Source organism: Calypte anna, chromosome 7, assembly GCF_003957555.1.
Source record: "Calypte anna isolate BGI_N300 chromosome 7, bCalAnn1_v1.p, whole genome shotgun sequence".
NCBI lineage: Eukaryota > Metazoa > Chordata > Aves > Apodiformes > Trochilidae > Calypte > Calypte anna.
This window is the reverse complement of record NC_044253.1, coordinates 29,305,695-29,324,755: the sequence shown is the minus strand read 5'-3', so window position 1 is coordinate 29,324,755 and position 19,061 is coordinate 29,305,695. Positions and strand designations below refer to the sequence as shown.

At 40.6% G+C, this 19,061-nt stretch overlaps 1 protein-coding gene across 2 annotated transcripts in view; it reads left to right on the top strand.

Annotated features, from left to right (window-relative positions):
• The window catches only part of ADARB1 (adenosine deaminase RNA specific B1), a 58,810-nt gene extending 40,821 nt beyond the window's left edge, over nucleotides 1–17,989 (top strand). The window contains exons 5-10 of one of the 2 annotated variants that reach the window (XR_003987768.1): nucleotides 5,694–5,808; nucleotides 8,654–8,822; nucleotides 9,316–9,464; nucleotides 10,072–10,240; nucleotides 11,716–11,843; nucleotides 17,925–17,989. Coding sequence is in view for 1 of the 2 variants with exons in the window: in XM_030454690.1 (XP_030310550.1) it covers nucleotides 5,694–5,808; nucleotides 8,654–8,822; nucleotides 9,316–9,464; nucleotides 10,072–10,244 (606 nt within the window). In the remaining variant the exon portion in view is untranslated. Of the gene's footprint in view, nucleotides 1–5,693; nucleotides 5,809–8,653; nucleotides 8,823–9,315; nucleotides 9,465–10,071; nucleotides 10,245–11,715; nucleotides 11,844–17,924 lie in introns of those variants that run through there. The other variant, XM_030454690.1, reaches the window with a different exon arrangement.
• Nucleotides 17,990–19,061: the final 1,072 nt, after the last annotated feature.

Below are 19,061 nucleotides of genomic sequence, written 5' to 3'. Positions count from 1 at the left end.
GATGTAAATGAGGATAGGATTTTTTATAACCTGCAGACCAAACAAAATGCTGACTGGGTTGGAAAAAAATGGAGGATAGAAAGATGCAAGGGGAGGAAAAATCTAAATCCAGACTGCTGAGAGGGAATGACAAAAGTACAGTGTAACTGTGCCAATGAATATGTTGGAATTGACTGCCTGGGTGTCAGGTTCAAAATCTATCTGTAGCTGGTGTGTTAATTTGTGAGAAAAAAGGGAAAGAGTAGGAAAAGTGGAGAGGAGAGATGATGCCTTCTCCAGTGGTGGTCCTGAGCTGAAACATGGATCTGTGATCCCACACCTCCCTATAGCTGCAGATGTTCCAGAAAAAATTAAAAGTAGAAATACACATGCATGCTATCAAATGGAGCAGAAGGGCAGTTGATATCAGAAATCAGCTTGTAAAAATGGGCACAGGTATAATCTTATGGTCTGTAGGGTGTGTTACTGAGGTGCTGATTCTGTTGTTGCCCGTAATCAGGACACAAACCAACAGAGTCAGTTTATGCGGTGCTTTATTCGGGGCCCGGGAAACCTGAGGACTAGCGTCCCAAGTCAGGATTCCGAAGACCCTCGTTTTTGGTTCAGCTTTTATACTATTTTACAACGAGGCTTACGTGTGGAACTTCAGTTACAAAACAGTTAAATACATCATGTAGATAACAATAGACAGGCATCCCCAAACCACAAATCTTATACTTGTTTAACTTAAGCTATTGTTTTAACTGACTCCCACCACCAACCCTTATCTTCAGTACAAAGTGTCAGTTTACTCTTCCTACATGTTCTATATGCTAATTCCTCTGATTATTGATCCCCTCTTCTCAGCACATTCCTTGCTAGTTTCCCAAGACCCGTTCTCAGGGCCTGTTTTTCCGGCCTGCTTGACCAGTCCAAACCTTAGCATAACTACTTCTAAATTTTTATTTCTTCCGCTACTTGCAACACTGTGATTTAATACATTTAAAACTAGTCTCTGCAAAGCAAGCTGATCTGCTTGCTTACAGCTTGGCTTTTTGTGAGGTACAAAACAACTTTGCCTGTGGTGAGTAAAACTTCTCCTCTGGGAAGGTGAGTTACAGCTAGTAAGTTACTCAACATGTACCTCAGAGAGGATGGGAGCCCTGCTGAAAAAAATGAGGCCTTGTGTATTTATCCCCTTGGCAGTGAGTGTGTTAAAATCTTTCAGATGTTGTTGGTCTTCCAGCATATTTGCCTGTCCAAAACAAAGAAGGTATTTTTATGGCTAGCTACACTTTGTAAGTTGATAGCCATCTTCACTTCACCTCCCACCCCTCAAGGCAAGGAGGTGTCCTCTGTTCTGCAGTAAGCCACAGGACATACCACAGGCTCTAAAAAGTGTGTCCTTCAAATTTTATTCTTTTCCATAGAAGAAAACTGCATGTTTCAGCATATTTAGAGTAATATCATTAAAAAGTTCAAGTGCATGGCTTTGTAGAGTTGGTGGGCTGTAAGAACTGGGGAAGACAGTGAAATACGAATAGACCTTTAAAATCCCTTCTGAACACAAAAAGGGTTCACACAGTTATAGATGAAGCATGGAAGTCAACATCACTAGGTTTTTGGAAACCTGTTAGTGCAGTCCAGTTGTGATTTCTGGGAAAAAGAGTGTTGTTGAGCACTCAAGCACTGTTAAGAACCCTGCTGGGCCAGGCAAAAGCTCCTTCTCACATCATCCCAACCCCAGTGCACATCCTTGCCAGCAGCACCAGCACTGAGAAGCAGGAGATTTGCAGGGGATGCTGGTGCCAGCTGAGGTTATCCCCACCTGCAGAACTGCTCTTGCTGCTGAGCAACACCTTGGACATCTCAGAAGATGGGACAAAGACATCCTTGGACATCTCAAGAGCAGCAGATGCTCTGTTGGACTTGCCGATTTCTTCATTTTTAGTGTCTTTACCACCCAGATATCACTTTTTTTTCTCTTATTTTTATCTTTTCCTTTGAATGCTTCCTGCTTCCCAAGGAAGGCCATGAGGCATCTCACACCTCTGTAGAAGGTGTGTGTCCCTAAAAGACTCAGCCCTTGGAATAGCAAATGCCTTGGGAAAAAAAACCAAAACAAGAAAAGGACGTATTGGTAGCAGTACTTCCCCTTCAGCAGTTTGTGTCTGAAGGATTTCCTCAGCCAGAAATGGTGCCCTTCCACCTGAGAGCTGACATTGCTGATGAAAAGTTTCCATCAGACAGTAGTGTTCTGCTGGTGGAGGTATCCTCCTTAGGCCACTGATGACCTCTGTTAGGAAAACCTGCACATAAGCTTTATAATGATATTTCCCAGATTTCCTCAAACTGTTTACTTAAAAACAGAGATGATTAGTCAGGATGCAAAAAAGTGGAAATCAGGGAATTGGAATTGTAAATAGGAATCTAAAATACAGAGCTATTTAGATTAGTGTAAGATGGAATATTGTGAGAAAAAGCATCCTGAGCTACACAAATGAGTGTAGCTGCAGATTACATTAGTTTTAGAAAATCCACTAGAGAGAATGCTGCTGGTCATTCACTTAACTGTGTTGCAGATTCAATTTATCCTGTGTATCCTGTGGACAGACATTGAGACAAAATGTTGAGCAGAAGAAAGGGAGTGAGAACCAGTACTGCAATGGCTACTTTTACTTGAAGTGCAAGGTTAATCTTAGTTCACCCTTGGATGGGGAGAAACTGTAAAAGAAATATTCAAATATGGAAAAGATATACAGATGAATGATGACAGTGATCCAAGATCTGGGAAAGCTGCTTCTACAGAAGTGCTGAGGAACTTTAGGTAGTTTATTGCAATAGACTTCTTGGTGTATAAAGGAGAACGAGAATGTAATGGATTAAAAGCTAAGAAAAAGAGAATACTGGATGTGTTCATGGGAATTAATGAGGAATATGTTGGAATAATTGCTGTGGAATTGACAGAAATGTAGAACATTTATTTGCATAAGCATGGAGAGAATTTACAGCCTGGGAGTAGGACCTTTAAATAAATATGGGAAGCTCTGGAGCACTAGAAAATAATTGCCTTTTTTTATTAGTGTAAATGTTTCCAGTTCTCCCAATTGTGTGTGCTGGTCACTGTCAGAGGAGAAGTAATGGAATTTACCTACTGTGGGCACTGCCACTGCTCATCAGTTTGTGAAAGTTCATATAAGCCCAAAACCTGAAGGCAAGAACAAATAAATCTGAAGGGGAGAATATTTGTGCTTGAGAAGGGATCCCTGGGAATCCAAGGAGAGCACAAAAGATGGTTGAGTTCCCCAGGGAGAGCCCACACAGTGCCCCTGCTCCCATGGGTGTTGGTCCCACTGCACGGGTGCTTCTCAGCGTATGTCCTGGCAATGTCTTTCCTTTGGATCCAAACAGACCTGAACTTCAGGAGCTTCAGAATATTTTAAGCCATGGGTGGTCGGGATGTGTCTGCTACAATGTTGCTGTCAGATCAGTCTGTATGTGTAGAAAAGGAGTGAATCCACTGTAATTTCATCAGAGAAAGGAACAACACACCTGAAATAGCTCTGAGCTCGCATGCCTTGATGAGCAAACTGTCAGCTATTTTAGGTCTTTCCTTTTTTAAATTACCCAACTCTGAATAATAATTTAATGCAGGAGCAGGGATAGAGAAACTTTGTGTCAGGTGTTAGGGCACTCACTGGGAAGGTGAGACAGGAGTTCAGTTTCTGTCCCAATTAGTATTTATTTGTATGAAAGGGAGTAAAGTCAGATTGAAAAGTAAAAGAGCCCCACCCAGGCTGCTCAGTGGCCTGGACTTCATGTAGAGACAGTTTCAAGTCTTTGGTTTTGAGATGAAGACAGCAAGGACATAATTTTAGGCCAGTAACTTGTTCTGGGCACTGCAGTCATTTGTTCGCATCCTGCCTTCTCCCCATCTCTTCTGTTCACCCAGTGACTCTTAACTATGTTAATGTAATTGACCACTTGGGAGGAGAGGATGGTTCTCAATTATCAGAGGAGTAGACTAATAAAAGACCAAAGCCTTAGTAACAAATTCTGTAGACATTTAATAGTGTTTATTCCTTACCACGTACCTGTTGTCATGCAACTTAGGTATGAAATGTGCTAAAACAATCTTTAATATATCTGCCTGGTTTCAGGCAGTTATTTTTTTTCCTATCACTCCGGGCTCTCGTACAAAGTCCCTCCTCAGCTTTCCTGCAGCCCCATCAGGTGCTGTACGGTGCTCTAAGGTCTCCCCAGAGCCTTCTCTTCTCCAGGCTGAACAACCCCAACTCTCTCAGCCTGTCTTCATAGCAGAGATGCTTCAGCCCTCTGAGCATCTTTGTTACCTCCTTTGTTACTTACTCTCCAGGAACTCCATGTGCTCCTTGTGCTGGGGGCTCTGAACTCAACACAGTCCTGCAGGTGTAACAGTACAGAGCAGAGAGTGAGAATCCCTTCCCTTGTCCTGCTGGCCACACTGCTTTTGATGCAGCTCAGGACATGGTAGGCTCAGGCCCATCCCTATGTGGAAAAGTTTATTTCACTACTCTGCAATGTAATATTCCATCATGATGTTATTCACCAGGATTTTACATTGCCCACCAGCTGACACACGTAGAGAGTTGGATCAAACTCTGTAGAGAGCTTTGAGATAGGGACCTCAGCTCATTCCCCAGCTGTCTGCTTCCCCTCTCCACCTTTCTGATCCTGGCAGAAATTGGGTGGGAATGGGCTGCCACATCTCCCCTGCCAGCCTGCTGACTGCTTATCATGCTGTCTACCATGGAACTTGCCTTTCTCAACTGCTCCCTTTGGAACAACCGGAATTCCCTGGTTTTCTGTTTCCTTTCAGTTGAAAATTCAAGAATTTGATCTTGAGTCATCTCTTTTAGCTATTAGGGTTCCAGCAGGTGAGATTAGCTGCAGTGTTGAACTGAATCATCATCTAACAAGGGTAAGACTGGTATTTTGAAGTTTTCTTTAATCTTAGAAATACCCCCCCTCCCATACAGTCTGACCAAAGTTTCTTGCTAACCCTGGTGACAAGATATAACAAGGCTGTGATTTGGTGGTGAGGGGAGTTTTCCTGAAGGTGAGAGATAAATCCTTCCTAATTTTGAGAGTGCTTATTTCAGATTATACATTGACATTTTCTATTCCTAGATTTGTGTACATCTTCTGAAAATAAGAAATAGAAAGGTATTAACCAGTGTTAAAAACAGATATGTTCTTTCTTTATGTAATAGCTAGATGATGAACTTAAATGTTACAAAAGGTTTACATGTTGGTTTGAAGAACAAGTTTTTTTATGCTTCAATCTTGTCAGGTCTAGTGTTGAAGATACTGAAATTATGTGTTTTGAGGTTTGAGCATGAAAGCACAGACTTATCTGTTGATCCAGTTGTTCTCCTAAACCTCAGATGTTCATAACAATCATGAGCATTGGGCACTTCAAGGCCTGACTTAGGGCTGTCTGATCCTGTTTTAACAGATGCTCTGCACCCTCTTCTAAAGAGCCACGAGTGTTCAATATGCCTGAAAATTAGAGCCAGCCACCTCCTTGACATACTGCTGGTGTCTCAGTGTCCACTTGTTTAAATTTATTGTGTCAAATCATTTAGATGTGTGAATCTTTATAAGCTTATGCTGCTGTAATTTTTAAATTATTTTTAAAGTTTTCTAATGTGACTTTCTGTGTCTTCAAACAGGTTTTAGCAGATGCTGTTGCACGCTTGGTTGTAGATAAATTCAGTGACTTGACAGAAAATTTCACATCTCCACACGCACGAAGAAAAGTCCTTGCTGGAGTTGTCATGACAACAGGTAAAGAAAAAGTACTATTTTAACTCCACAAATATGAGAGTTTTGTTTGCATGCTAGGAAACTAATCTCTTTTTCCTGCAGGTGAAACAATTACTGAAATATATTTTTACTATTTAATCTTCAAGGTGCACTAAATATAGCAATTAAATCTTGGCTGAAGTTAATTACAATAAAATTAGACCTACAGATAACTCTGTTTCCACAGAATTCCTGTCTTCTGCCTGATTGAGACTTCTGAGATAACTTATGGTCTGCAAAATCCATGTACCTTTCAAAACAAATCCTGCAACTATTTAGAAGTAAACCTAAAATAAATTTCACTCCATCAGTCACACAGATGCCATTCTTAGGTTTTGGCATATTATGTAAGAAATTATGCTTGCTTCCCACGTCTTTAAGGTTTTGCACTCTGTTATTTTATTGCTATATTTTATTCTTAGTGCCTTGTGCCTCAGTCATTTTAGTAAAAATATCTGAAGAAAGCAGCCTATGTGTTGGCAGCTGTGCATGTGCAAGCATTGGTAATGTTCTCTGATCCCTGGCATGAGATCCACATTCTACCAGATCACCCAGACCAGTGACATTCTGCCCTGAGCTGACCTGTGACCATGCTGCTGATGAATTTTTCCTCAGGCTAAGGTTTAGGTCTTTAACCCATCTGAACCATTGATTTTGAACATTCATGAACATTCATTTTGGGCCTGTCATGAAATGTCTGCAGTTAGTTGTATGCCTCAGATGGGTATTGGTGATAATTCCTGATACAGCCTTTCCTTGGAGATTTGGGCAATGCCAACCCTTCCCTCCTGGGAGGGTGTTTGTAGAGACCTCCTTCCTCCACAGAGCAGAGAGATCTGGAGGTGCTGCTAAGGGTAGGTGATAACATGAGTGCTCTAAGAACAGGGCAATGTGAAAAGGGGACAGTGTGGTCCAAACTCTGTCACAAGGCATCCATGGTGAGCTGACCCTGGCCAGCAGTCCAACAGCTACTCAGTCTCTCACTCCCTGCCTTCTCTGAAGGGACAAGGAGGAGGCTGAGAAGACTTGTGGATAGATGAACACCATCATCTCAAATGTCCTCTCTTCCTTTCCCCGAGCTCTTCTTGCTGAGCACAACACTGGTGGTGTAGGACATCCCTTGATCACTTTGGCTCAGCTGTCCCAGCTGTGTCCCCTCCCTTTTTCTTACCCACTCATAACACAGTGGCCTTTGGGGGGCTTGGAGAAAGATTTTTGATGCTCCTCAAGCATTGCTCAGTGACAACCAAAATGCTGGTGTAGTACTAACACTGTTTTATCCCCAAATGCAAAGCTCTGAAAGGAGCATCTTTAGTTTTATTTAGTGTACTTTGTGTCATTTTGCAAGTTTTTATTGTAATTATGTTTCTATGTCTGTAATTCCCAGATGACCAAAGAATTAACTTATCTAACATGGGAATTCATTTTGATTAACTGCCAAGCTAGTTTTACACAGAATTAGAAAATATCTTTGCATGGGTTGGTGTCTCTGGAACCCCTGGAATCAGATGATCCCATTGCACAGTCCTGTGTCATGGAGGGGTTTAGCTCTCTGCTTCTCCTCCATGGGCTTCTCCTCCAACCCCATGGGCAGGAGTGGGCAGCTGGTTCTAGGTTTGCTTTTTGTAAGGCCATATATTTCCTCAGGAATGTGAAGCTCTAATGGCCCTTGTCTCAATTACCTTTTTAATTACTCAGTTACCAGTTCCCTTGCTAATTGCTGTCTACACCCCTTACATACTGGCACTGCTGTTGTGCAGACAGCTGGGTATGGGAGGATCCTCTTTCTGCCTCCGCTGATCAGTCCTTGAGAGCTTCAGAGGAATTAGTGAGGTCTATTGGACCTTTTTTTGCTGAGCATTTTCCTAGAGATAAACATTTGATGTTACAATGATGTAACGTTTAATGGCCTCAAGTTGCTCCAGGGGAGACTTAAATTGGATGTTAGGAAGAATTTCTTCACTGAAATGGCTATCAAGCATTGGAATAGGCTGACCTCAGGGGAGTGGTGAAGCCACCATCCCTGAAGGTGTTTAAGAGTTGTACAGACATAGTACTTAGGGATAAGGTTTAGTAAAGGTCTTGTCAGTGTTATGTTAATGGTTGGACTTGATGATGATCTTGAAGGTCTTTTCCAACCCAGCTAATTCTGTGATTCTGTGATTTTGACCTGTCTTTCTGTATTCTTCATGCAGCTGACTGGTTTGGGGTTTTCTGGGTGGGATAAGGACAGTTCTCTGTATATAGAGCATCCCAAATAGTATTTTTAAATTACTTTGTAGGGAATTATTTAATAGCAAAAACTACATGTCTAAGCACTATGGTGCTGATAAGCTTTACAGTGGTTTAGGCATTTAAACTTCTTCATTCCCCAGCCTTACGTTTCCTGTTGTTGGCTTAATACCCTTCCAGAACGTGTCACTATGCAGTAACTTGGAGCCTCTCAGATTTCTAAAGTGAGTGTGGATCTCTGCATGATGGCCAAAAGGTCCTGCTGGAAGCTACATGGCTTCCTAGAGCTCAGGAAAGAAGCACTGTCTTTGGAGCTCAGACTTTAATAACTCTTTCTGAAACAGCAATTTTTCCCTGCAGGTTTTCAATTTCTAATCCATCTCAACTCCATCTTGAAGAACTCACCAGAACCATAGACTGTACTGGTACAGGGAGGGTGTGGCTGAGTGAAGCTTTTACTTTAAAGAAAATATCAGAAGAAAATTGAAGTCATTAAAAAGAAGCAACCAACAGAGAAAAAGAGTCTTGTTTGGGTTCTGCAGGATGATTATTTGTGATATTAATTCCCTCTTCTTCCTCCAATTTTGTTTTGCAGGTACAGATGTGAAAGATGCCCTGGTAATAAGTGTTTCCACAGGAACAAAATGCATCAATGGTGAATACATGAGTGATCGTGGTCTTGCACTAAATGACTGTCATGCAGAAATTGTTTCTCGACGGTGCCTGCTTAAATTTCTGTATACACAACTTGAACTTTATCTCAGGTAAGCTGGAGGAAAAAGGAAGATGAGCTGATCACATGGAGCTGAAAATCTGTGTAAAACATCTGCCTTAATTATTTCAGTGTGAAACATTTTTTATGTTGCATTAGGGTGTTTGAAAGCTCAGGCCCTTTCCCCTCAAGTCTGACTTTAACAAAGCCCTGTATTCAGTTAGGTGTCAGTCAAGAGAGGAGAGGACAGAAAAATAATTGGCAATAATTTTTTGAACTGTAAGCATGTAAATCAAAATCATTTCGATTGGGCTGAAGGGTAGTTATGTTTCATTTGCTGGTAAGTGCCTGGAAGCTCATTGGGAGGATGTCAAGGTCTCTATTTCTTGTCTTGATTATATGTCTTGTTTATTTGTAATAACTGTTAGATTTATACTAGGTTTCTAGTGGTCCTGTGTTTGTTTTTAATGCCTATTAAGGCTTCCAGCTTACTGTTATTTATGTATAAATGCCAGTTTTGACTCTAGCTTCACCCTCTGTTTCAGCAATAAAGATGATCAACAAAAGTCCATTTTTATCAGATCGGAGCGAGGCGGGTTCAAGCTGAAAGAGAACGTGCAGTTTCATCTCTATATCAGCACATCTCCTTGTGGTGATGCTAGGATCTTCTCACCACACGAAGCAGCCCAGGAGGGTATGACAGCAGTCCTGCTCACGCGAGGGAGTGTAAAGGGGTATTTGAGCATGTACAAGTGGCACAGTTAAAATCTAGGTGTCTTATTTCCTTTTAGTGTAGATGTGTGTTAGACAAAGATCTCTCCAAAAAAATCTGAGCTGTTGTTCCTGTGTGGTGGAAGTTAAGTGTAGACTGATCCACCATGTGGTCTTGAAGAGGATGAATGCTAGCCAAGATAAGCCAGTGAGTCAGCAAGTATTTGTGAAGAACTAACCAAACTCTTTCACTGTTTCCATCTTTTAACAGTGGTTGTCTGCCTCCCCCTTTCTTACCTGTCCATTAACTTCATTCTAATGCTGTAACATGCAGAACATACCTCAAGAGCTACCTGCTGCCTACTGCTCCTTTGGGGAAAGCTTGTTTCATTGCAAGTGTGTTTCAGAAGACAGCATTTCTGAGAGATGCCGGATGCTGTAGCTTATTTACAGGGAGCAATAGAAATTGTTATGCAAGCCAGCAATTACGCAGGCAGATATCTGTAATTGACTCTAATTATTGAGATGCTATCTGTAAAACACTGTGAGAATCAGTTCTCAGCTGATTGTAAGCTATTTTTGTCATTTAGATCAAGGCGACAGGCATCCAAACCGCAAAGCCAGAGGCCAGCTAAGGACAAAAATAGAATCTGGGGAAGGGACCATCCCTGTGCGCTCTACCACCACCATCCAGACCTGGGATGGTGTCTTGCAAGGAGAAAGGCTACTTACCATGTCCTGCAGTGACAAGATAGCAAGGTGAGACATAAAATGCTTCATTCCTTACTGCTTTTTATCACTAACGGAGGGTTGCATGCTGCCTGCAGTGAAGGTGTAGGTCATTGATTGGCTTATGGCATTGCTTACACGTAGTGTGGGGTGGTTGTAACTCCAGTGATAAAGTTCTGATTCTTCATTTGTGGTGTCAGACCTGCTGGCTTCAGAGGCAAGGTGAAATCATGATCCATCATTCCAGCTACTTCAAGCCATGACAGCTTTGTCTTGTAATCATATCACTGGGAAATAGCAGAGGAATGGGGGTTTTTTTGTTTTTTTTTTTTTCCCCTAAAGCAATATAACATTAGCAAAACAGTGCAATAAATATATTACATTAATTACATTTGGATAGCTTCCTCTGATGATACATCCTTGCCCCATCCCTGGAAGTAGTGGAAGGCCAGGTTGGATGGGGATTGGAGCAGTCTGGTCTAGTGGAAGGTGCCCATGCTTCATGGCAGAGGGGCTGTTGGTATTTAAAGGTCCCTTCCAACCTGAACCAGTCTGTGATTCTATGGTAACAAAATACACATGTCCCATCCCATGGAGAGATTTAGAGTAGTATTATTTTATACTAAGAAAAAGTGTTCCAATTTAAAAAAAAACCAATCAAAACCCATCATAATTGAGGGGCACTTTTAGTTTTTAACTTTAAAATTATATTTATTTTATTTTAAATACTTTTACTCTAATTACATATTTGTTTTCTAGTTCTAGCAATTTTATTTATGCTTTATGCAATTCCTTATCTGTTGTCCTTTTTGACAAAGATTGAAAGACATTTTTTTGTTTTCAAATAATTACCCCCCAAAAATTTAGGAGAAGTATGAGAGGTACTGAAGTGTTGCAACATAATTTTTTTTAATGAGTCTGTGTGTTTGAAGCCTCTGTGTTGCTGAAAAATATATGAGAAATGCTAGGTTTTTCAACTGATGCTATTTTACTTATTTTTTTAAAATAAAACAGCTCTTCTGTTTTATCAAGTTACAGTTGGTCTGATTCAAAATTTATTAGGTGTTTTAAGTTGGAACTATTCTTGTAAACTGCATATGCCAAAATCAAAAATATAAGAGGAAGGTTATGTAATTGCTTTTTTCCTCTTGTCTTGTCTCAAGCAATCAGCATCTCTCCTGGAGGAGGACATTTTACTTTAGTTTAAAGCCCCCTAGCATCAATGGACAGGGATTTTCAGAAGCTAGGTCAGTGAGTTGTTGAAAGATTATTCTACAAAAATGAAATTTCTGTTTCTTTTATAATATTTTCAATGAAATTCACTGAATAAATTCCCTAGCTTCATGCCAGGAACTTTTCCCAACCACTCAACAGGGTAATCGTGCCACATTCATTTGACTTCTGGTATCACATCATCATTGATATTAGTGCAAATAAAAAAAAAAATGAAGACAGTTGTTGAGCTAGAACACATTTGACTGTTTTGTTGATTTTGTGTGATGCAGAACAGAATCCATCTCTCGCTTGCGTAGCTAGCTGTCACCTCTCCTTGGGGCTAATGGGAATAATTTTGTTTGTGCCAGTGAAGGAAGCAAATAGAACCCCTTGACACAGAACAAAGACTGTATGACGGGTAAGGAGGCCCAAATTTTCATATTCCTTTTTTTTCTTTTCTTTTTTTCTTTTTTTTTTTTTTTTTTTTTTTTTTAACATTTCCCTGACACTTTTGACCGTGTTTTGTCCATGTACATTTGAAAGAATTAATTGCTCTGTAGTGTCCAGCAGTCAGTCCTCTAGTATGACTGAGCCCTGGGAATTTCCACTGTGCTTTCCCAAAGGTTCACAGTCCCAGCCTGGAAAAGATGTGGATAAATTTGGGGTATAGAATTGCACAAGCAGGAATACTCCTTGTATCTGAACAGCTTTATCTGCGTGGATTATATGTGTAATCCAAGCTGCTATTTCCAGCCTCTGAATGCTTTGTTGCAATGTGCTGTTTGCACCCTCCTGAGCCTGGTAGGAGAAACCAGGACAAAATGGTGAGAAAAACAGAAAGGCCATGAGTGTAATCCCATTTGGGTCAAAAGCATTAGAACAGGATTATGTGAGTGTATTAGTGCCTGGTGGCACACTGCAGGACGGTGTTAGGGTGTTTTCTGTGACCAGATTAACTGTTTTGGGATATTAGTATACGTACATTTGTTTTAAATATATCCTAAACTTGTTCCATGATACTTTATGGTATCTTATTTTTTTCATTCTCCTTTTGATATGTTTTACTGCCTGCATTCATTTTAAGTTTTTGGCTTCAAATAATCACTTAACTTCTCATGAAACATTCCCCAATGTGATGCTCATCTATAAAACCACAGATGAGCACATTACACAGAGAGTAAACTCTGTGTAAATGGAGAGGCCTGTACACAGATCTGCAGAGATCATTTTTGGGCTCTAATCTGTGTAGGTGGAGAGATGCAGTGGTTTGAAGGATATTTCTCTGGAAGCTTGGGCACAAGATTACTCCATAAATGAGGTACATGACATGGCAAAATCTTGATGACAGGGAGTAGTTGATCTGTTGGTCTCACTGCATGGGGAACTGTGGACTGCAGTGGAGATACAAGGCACCTCAAGCTCTACTCTTATCTCAGCAGTGTTTCTGAATTGAAGTAGTCTTTGGTTTGCACCTGAAATTTTTCAGATGGGTGAATTTTCATAGTAAACAAAATACTCAATAGAAAGCAGTTTTTAGTTAAGAAAGAAGACTTACTCAAAAAAGATGATCTACTGGTACAGCTTTGATGGATATTTCTCAAAATAAGAAGCTTGATACCAAATAAGACTGCTATAAGAAATTGTGCACTATTTATTCTGCATAGCAAACAGTGAATAAATGAATATATGAAAATATACATTTAGAAAGGAATAATAAGAGGTTACTCAAAGATGACATGTTCTGTGTTGGTCAGGCCAAGTGTAAGTTACTGCTTCTCACACAGTTTGCTCCATCTTATATAATTTTCCTCAGCAGGGTGGCCCCACTGTGATCACCAAGACTATGTGCAGGAAAATGTATCATTTGTCCTTTCTAAAAGCAAGCTAACTTTCAGCTGGACTTAGGAGTTTGTTTTAGGTATTATATTCACTGATGGAGAAAGTTTTTTAGGAGAACCCCAGCACTCATGCCCAGGTGCTGCATCTCCCTGCCTCAGTGGCTGGTGGCCCTGTGCTGGAAACCAGACTAAAGAAACTCCCTCTTCAAAATACAAGGCCAGGGGTTGGGGGTTTTTTTCTGGTTTGTTTTTTGTTTGATTATTTTTGTTTTTTTGTTTTGTTCTGTTGTGGGTTTTGTAACAAAACAAAACAAACTTGATTAGTGTCACTGATTTGACTTCATCAAGAGCTGTATAAGCAATAAAATTAGGAGACTGAGAAGGATAAAGGTGGTGACTGGCAGTCTTCTTCAGTCAGGCAGGGCCCTGGGGACATGCTGGGATTCAACTCACACTTAATAGCAGCAGCAGATTACATCTTTTCACGGTCATCCTCATGCTTTTTAACTGTTTGGAGCTGCTCAGTAGCCAGATAGTCAGAAAAAGATCCTAATTTCCTTTTCCTTGTCCCCAGCAAGTAGCAATAGTACATATCTGTAGTGATGGGAATGCCCTTAACACCCTAATCTAGGCAGTGTGTTGGGCCATTGTGCCATGTTGGTGGGCCTGTCTGAGGAAAAAGGAGAGCTGTGGTTTTCATTTGCAGCTTTTGTTCCCCTTCTCATGCTTAAGGACTTTTCTAATGGCTGCTAGAAAAGCTTTTGAAGTGTCATTGCCTCATCAAACATGGTATGGCTTAAATATCACCCCAACAAGCCTCTGGTAGAGAGTGAGTCAAACAGCTTGGTGACTCTGATCTTCTTAGTCACAGAAGGCAGCTCAGAAGTGTAAAGCCAGTTCAGGATGAGTAAATATTGGGGGTTGGACTCGATGATCTCTGAGGTCCCTTCCAACCCAGCCAATTCTATGATTCTATGATTCTATGAAATATGTCTTTGAACTTTCTGGCATCATGTCAGGTTGCTTTTCCAAGTTGCAGGTTCCCCAGTTTCCCTGGCATTAGATGGCCAACCTGTTGTCAGAGAACTACTCCCAGCAACCTTGGTTGTACTTTGCTGCTGAGTAAATCACCATTAACTATAATGAGCTCTAGACCCTCAGCTCACATCAAGGCATCTGTATATAAGTGCTGGCAGTATGGACCTAAATCCCATGGTTCGTGTTTTAAGTCAATCTAGAAGCTTTTATTTTAGATGTCAGATTTATTTTTAAGTTTTAGAAAGGCTGTAAAAGAAAAGTCATGAAGGAACTTAAAGCACAACACACAGAATATGTAAAATACTGTCATAAGAGGCATTAGTTTTACACTCAGCTAAGACTGAGCTAAAATCTCTGATTTTTCCAGTGGTAAGTTTTACGTTGGAGGATGTCCCCCTGCCTGTCAAGATGGTCTTCCTGGTAGCACATCTCTTCCCTATGTACTTTGCCCTTGATGTGATGCTTTGATGGTTTTCTCTGTTGCAAACATGGTGCCATTTTCCTGGTGAGAGAAGACACAGTACAGGTTCAGTCTGCTTTGGGTTTTGCCCAGTAAGACTGGATCTGAGGTCAGGTCATTTTACTTGGAAGCCAGTGCAGGAGAAATTTAAACATTTAAACTGCTGAATTAGTGATGGGAGTGATGTCTTCCATCATTGCTTTCTTGAGCCCTCAAATTCTCCTGAACTAGCTACCCTGCAGCCAGGGTCTTGTTCACTCAGCTGCAGTGTTGAAAGGTTCATTTCTCTGTTATAAACTACATCTGAGCTTGGGAAGGATTGAGTTTGTAAGCTAGTTTTAAGTTGCTTCACTTATCTAACTCTTTTCTGATACTATTTTTAATCTGAAGAACAAAATCCTCTGTTTAATTGTTTCACTGGAAAGGCAGTGCTGACTTTATGAAGCTTTCTTTAACAAATTTTGCTCTTTCTGCTCTGCACCTCATGTTCTGTAGTGAAATGCAAAATTTGGCCCATTAACTTCAAAAGAAGTTGTGGTTCCAGTAAAGGTTGCTCCTAGATTGGCAGCATTTCTTGGCATGCATTCTGACAATTTGTGCTTGTGAGCTGTGAGGACAAGGCAGTTTTACCACTTCAGGAGCATATCAAAAACTGATGCATGGTATTGGTGTAGCTTCTCCTCAGTTTATATCTATAAAGGCTATTTTTCTTATACATGCTAATGGAAGTGAGAAATTACTGTTGGACAGAAAGAAGTACAGTATAAAAAAGGAACAACAAGAAGGTTTTGGTGCAGTCCTTCCTTTTTATGCTGTTACAACCTAAAGAACTTGATTTGGATTCCATGGCTATTGATGTGTTATTGCCAGCTTCTGATACAAGCATATATTTCTAAAGATAAATATATGTTCTTTTGTAATAATAATTGAAATGTAAAGCTAGTTTTATAAACCTAACCACTATCCAGCCCTGCCTAATCAATAGTAAGAGCCTAAGGCTTTGGTTTTATGGATGATTTCTGCAAAGCTTGTCCTTGCTGCAGTCCAGCTGCTCTGAATCCAGTTCTCCTGAGCAGCACACTCCAGCAAAGCAGCAGGCATGTGGACAGACACAGGGGAGCTTTTGTAATACCAGTTCCTACAGTTCACCTTGCAAAAGCTTGTTCAGGTGTCCCCTCTCCTTCTTCTCTTAACCAAAAGAAGTTTATTAAGATGAACTTCATCTTTCAAATGCTGTGCCAGAGAAGGTCACCAAATGTGGGAGAAAGCAGCAAAACACAAGCTCTGGAAATACTGAAGACTGAAGCAGGGAAGAGGGTTTGACAGAGGTTTTATTTAGGTAGCTAGGGCTTGCCAGAGAAATGTTTTGGCCTTTAAAAAAATGTCTATCTGTCACTCAAGTGCCTTTCATGAAAAGTAAAATGTAATGTAGCTCACTGAGGGAAGCTTGGTTTGCACATCTGCAAGTTTCAGATACAATTGTAAGAGCCCAGTTTGCAATGCTCAGTCTTGAATTCTTTCTAGGTATTTATTCCATATCATCTGTGTCTGTAGTAGTCCATATGTTTCTCTGTGCTTGGTGTAGGCAATACTGCAAAGAAAAAGAACATACTATTATGGTTCATTTGGCACTTGAAATACCTCTGTGCTTACAAAATTCTAGTGATGGTCAATGCCTTAGAAAGGCATTTTGGCCCTGACTAGCAATAATTTTCACCTGGTATCTTGATGTTTGATTCCTAATTGCACTTTCAGTGTTATACAAAATATGCCCGTATTCAATGTAAAAAAGAGACTTATTTTTATTAGCACAGTATTTTTACTAACTCATTAAGGCAAGCTTTTTTAATAACAGGTGAGTAAGCTAATGCACATTGCCTCCATTTTCATCCTCAGTAAAGATATGCAAAGAAGTTGTTTCCTTGGAATGCAATTTTTGTTCAACTTTTTTTTTTTTTTTTTTTAAAAAGCTATTTTGTAAGTCTTGTAGCCAACATGCATAGTTCAGTTTTTGCAGCAGTGAAGCAGTTGTGCTCTCTAGTTTCTAGCCTGAACTGACAGTGATGTGAAGCCATGCTATCCAGCTCAAGCTGCAAGAAACACTGTTAGCAGCATCTGAGCTTTCCTGTTTAATAAGGACAACCTTGCAACCTGGTTTAGGATGAGCATTTTAATAAGGACAACCATTCTATTGAGCACAAGAGCTTCCATTCCGCTCATCTATTTTATTCAAGCACCAAAACAAATTTTTCAGCTGCTTGTGTTCGGGTGTTGCAGTTGTACTCAACTATTCTGTTTTATGAGTGCCAAGCTGTTTGCAAGTACACCTCACAGACCAGGACAGTGAAAATGCTCTGCAGGAGACTTTGTGGTTTAGAAAACACTTTGTATGACTGTTGAGAGCCAAAACTAGATCTGATCTACAAAAGTGGCTCCTGTGCATGCTATACTCCTGCCACTGGACCTGATCCAGTGTAGGTTAAAGTGGTCCAGACAGGGATTTATGGTTGGAGTTTATGAAGCAGCTAAAGTGAGGAAAGAATATGCACACTCTTTGCATATGTTCAGTTTTCAGATTCAATTTTCTCCCTGCCTGTGGATGTTACAAGCAACTTCATGTGTCCTTTCTGACAGCAAAATATGGGCAGTTTAGCTGGGGTGTCAGGGACATGCTTTCCCCTATGGTAATGAGGTGCTGAGGTTTTGCAAACACAGTCCTTCTTGCTTTCTAAGAAGGATGGCTTCCCCAGTGCCAGGTGTCTTTTCAGAGGCATCAGCTACTGTTTGAGTGAAAATCTCACAGTTAGGCTTTCTCTGAATGAATGATTCAGTCCATCTCTCACAGCAGGGTGGTGGAAAATGCATCACCAGACATGTTAGTGAGGAAGGAGAGTTATGGAGTCTGCTCCTGAAGTGGATGCTGACAGTGGGCCTGTTGCTAGAGGTCATCTTACTCAGGATTTCATTGAGCATCCCACAAGTTGATCTCTGAAGTTCTGGCAGGTGTCATAGCTCTGCTACCATAGTCATGTGCTAGTCAAGAGGAAGGGTTGAAAGTCTGGTCCGTTGTGATTGACTGCTGTTATGTCTGGCAGATGTTACCTGTTCCATTAAAAAGAAAGTGTTTTTTTGTTTTTTTGTTTTGTTTTTCCCTCCCTCTTAGGTGGAACGTATTGGGTATTCAAGGAGCCTTACTTAGCCTCTTTGTGGAGCCAATTTACTTCTCTAGCATCATCTTGGGGAGTTTATATCATGGGGATCATCTATCCAGAGCCGTATACCAGAGGATAGCAGAGATAGAAGATCTACCACCTCTTTATACACTCAACAGACCTTTGCTTAGTGGCAAGTATCTAATGGAGAAGGCCGTGCCGGTAACTCTTTCCAGTAGCAATGTGATTTTGCAGTTCTAAAAACCTTGCAAATTGTGTACTGTGGGTAAAATCCTGTCTATTTACAACAGAGGAGTTACAATCTAAACCTAATGCAGACACTCAGTCAGAAATACCAAAGCAAGGACTCTTTGTGAGTTAAAAGGTGGAAAGAACTGGAGCATTAACCTCTGGATGGATGTGGTTTCATGTAATTGCTGTCTGGAGTGTGCCCGAGCAATTTGTGAGGGAAGTTCAAGGCCCTGGCTTAATGAAACCTCCTTCTACCTATGAAATATCTTGTCTCACTGTCACTTCTCTTGCCATTACAGGTATTTGTTGAATGACTATGTCATTATTAGTATGCCTAGACAAGGACATATTTGGTTCACAATTTCTAGACCAATAACCAACAAAAAATGGAAGGAAAGAACATCTCAAATGCCATTGTTGCATTTTATTTTTATCATCAATCCATTGGAATCCACTGGCACCCAACTTATTTGCCTGACCCAATAATCACAATATTTTAATTTCCTCTGTGTAGGTTAATGCACAAATGCTGCATTCAGTGCTCAGTGGCACGTTCTTTTGGAGTATTTTTAATGGAGTATTCACTACATCTGACAGACACACTATGGCAAACCCCAGCCAGTGTAGTTAGTGGTTGTCTTTTGCAGCTGCTGTTGAACATTTAAGTTCTGTTCTTTGGCTTTCTGCTGATCCCAGGCTCTAGGGAGGCCAAGAGGAATGGCAGTAATTGAATTATCAGGTTGTAACTTCTGATCGAGCTATGGCTCTCAAAGAAAAGTTCTCAAGCATCTTAAATTCTAAAAGTGGTAGTTCCACTAATGCTATGAAAGCTTTAAAACTGAAATATCTTTTTCTCTCTCTTACTTTGTGCATTGCATTGTTTTTTAGAACTTGTT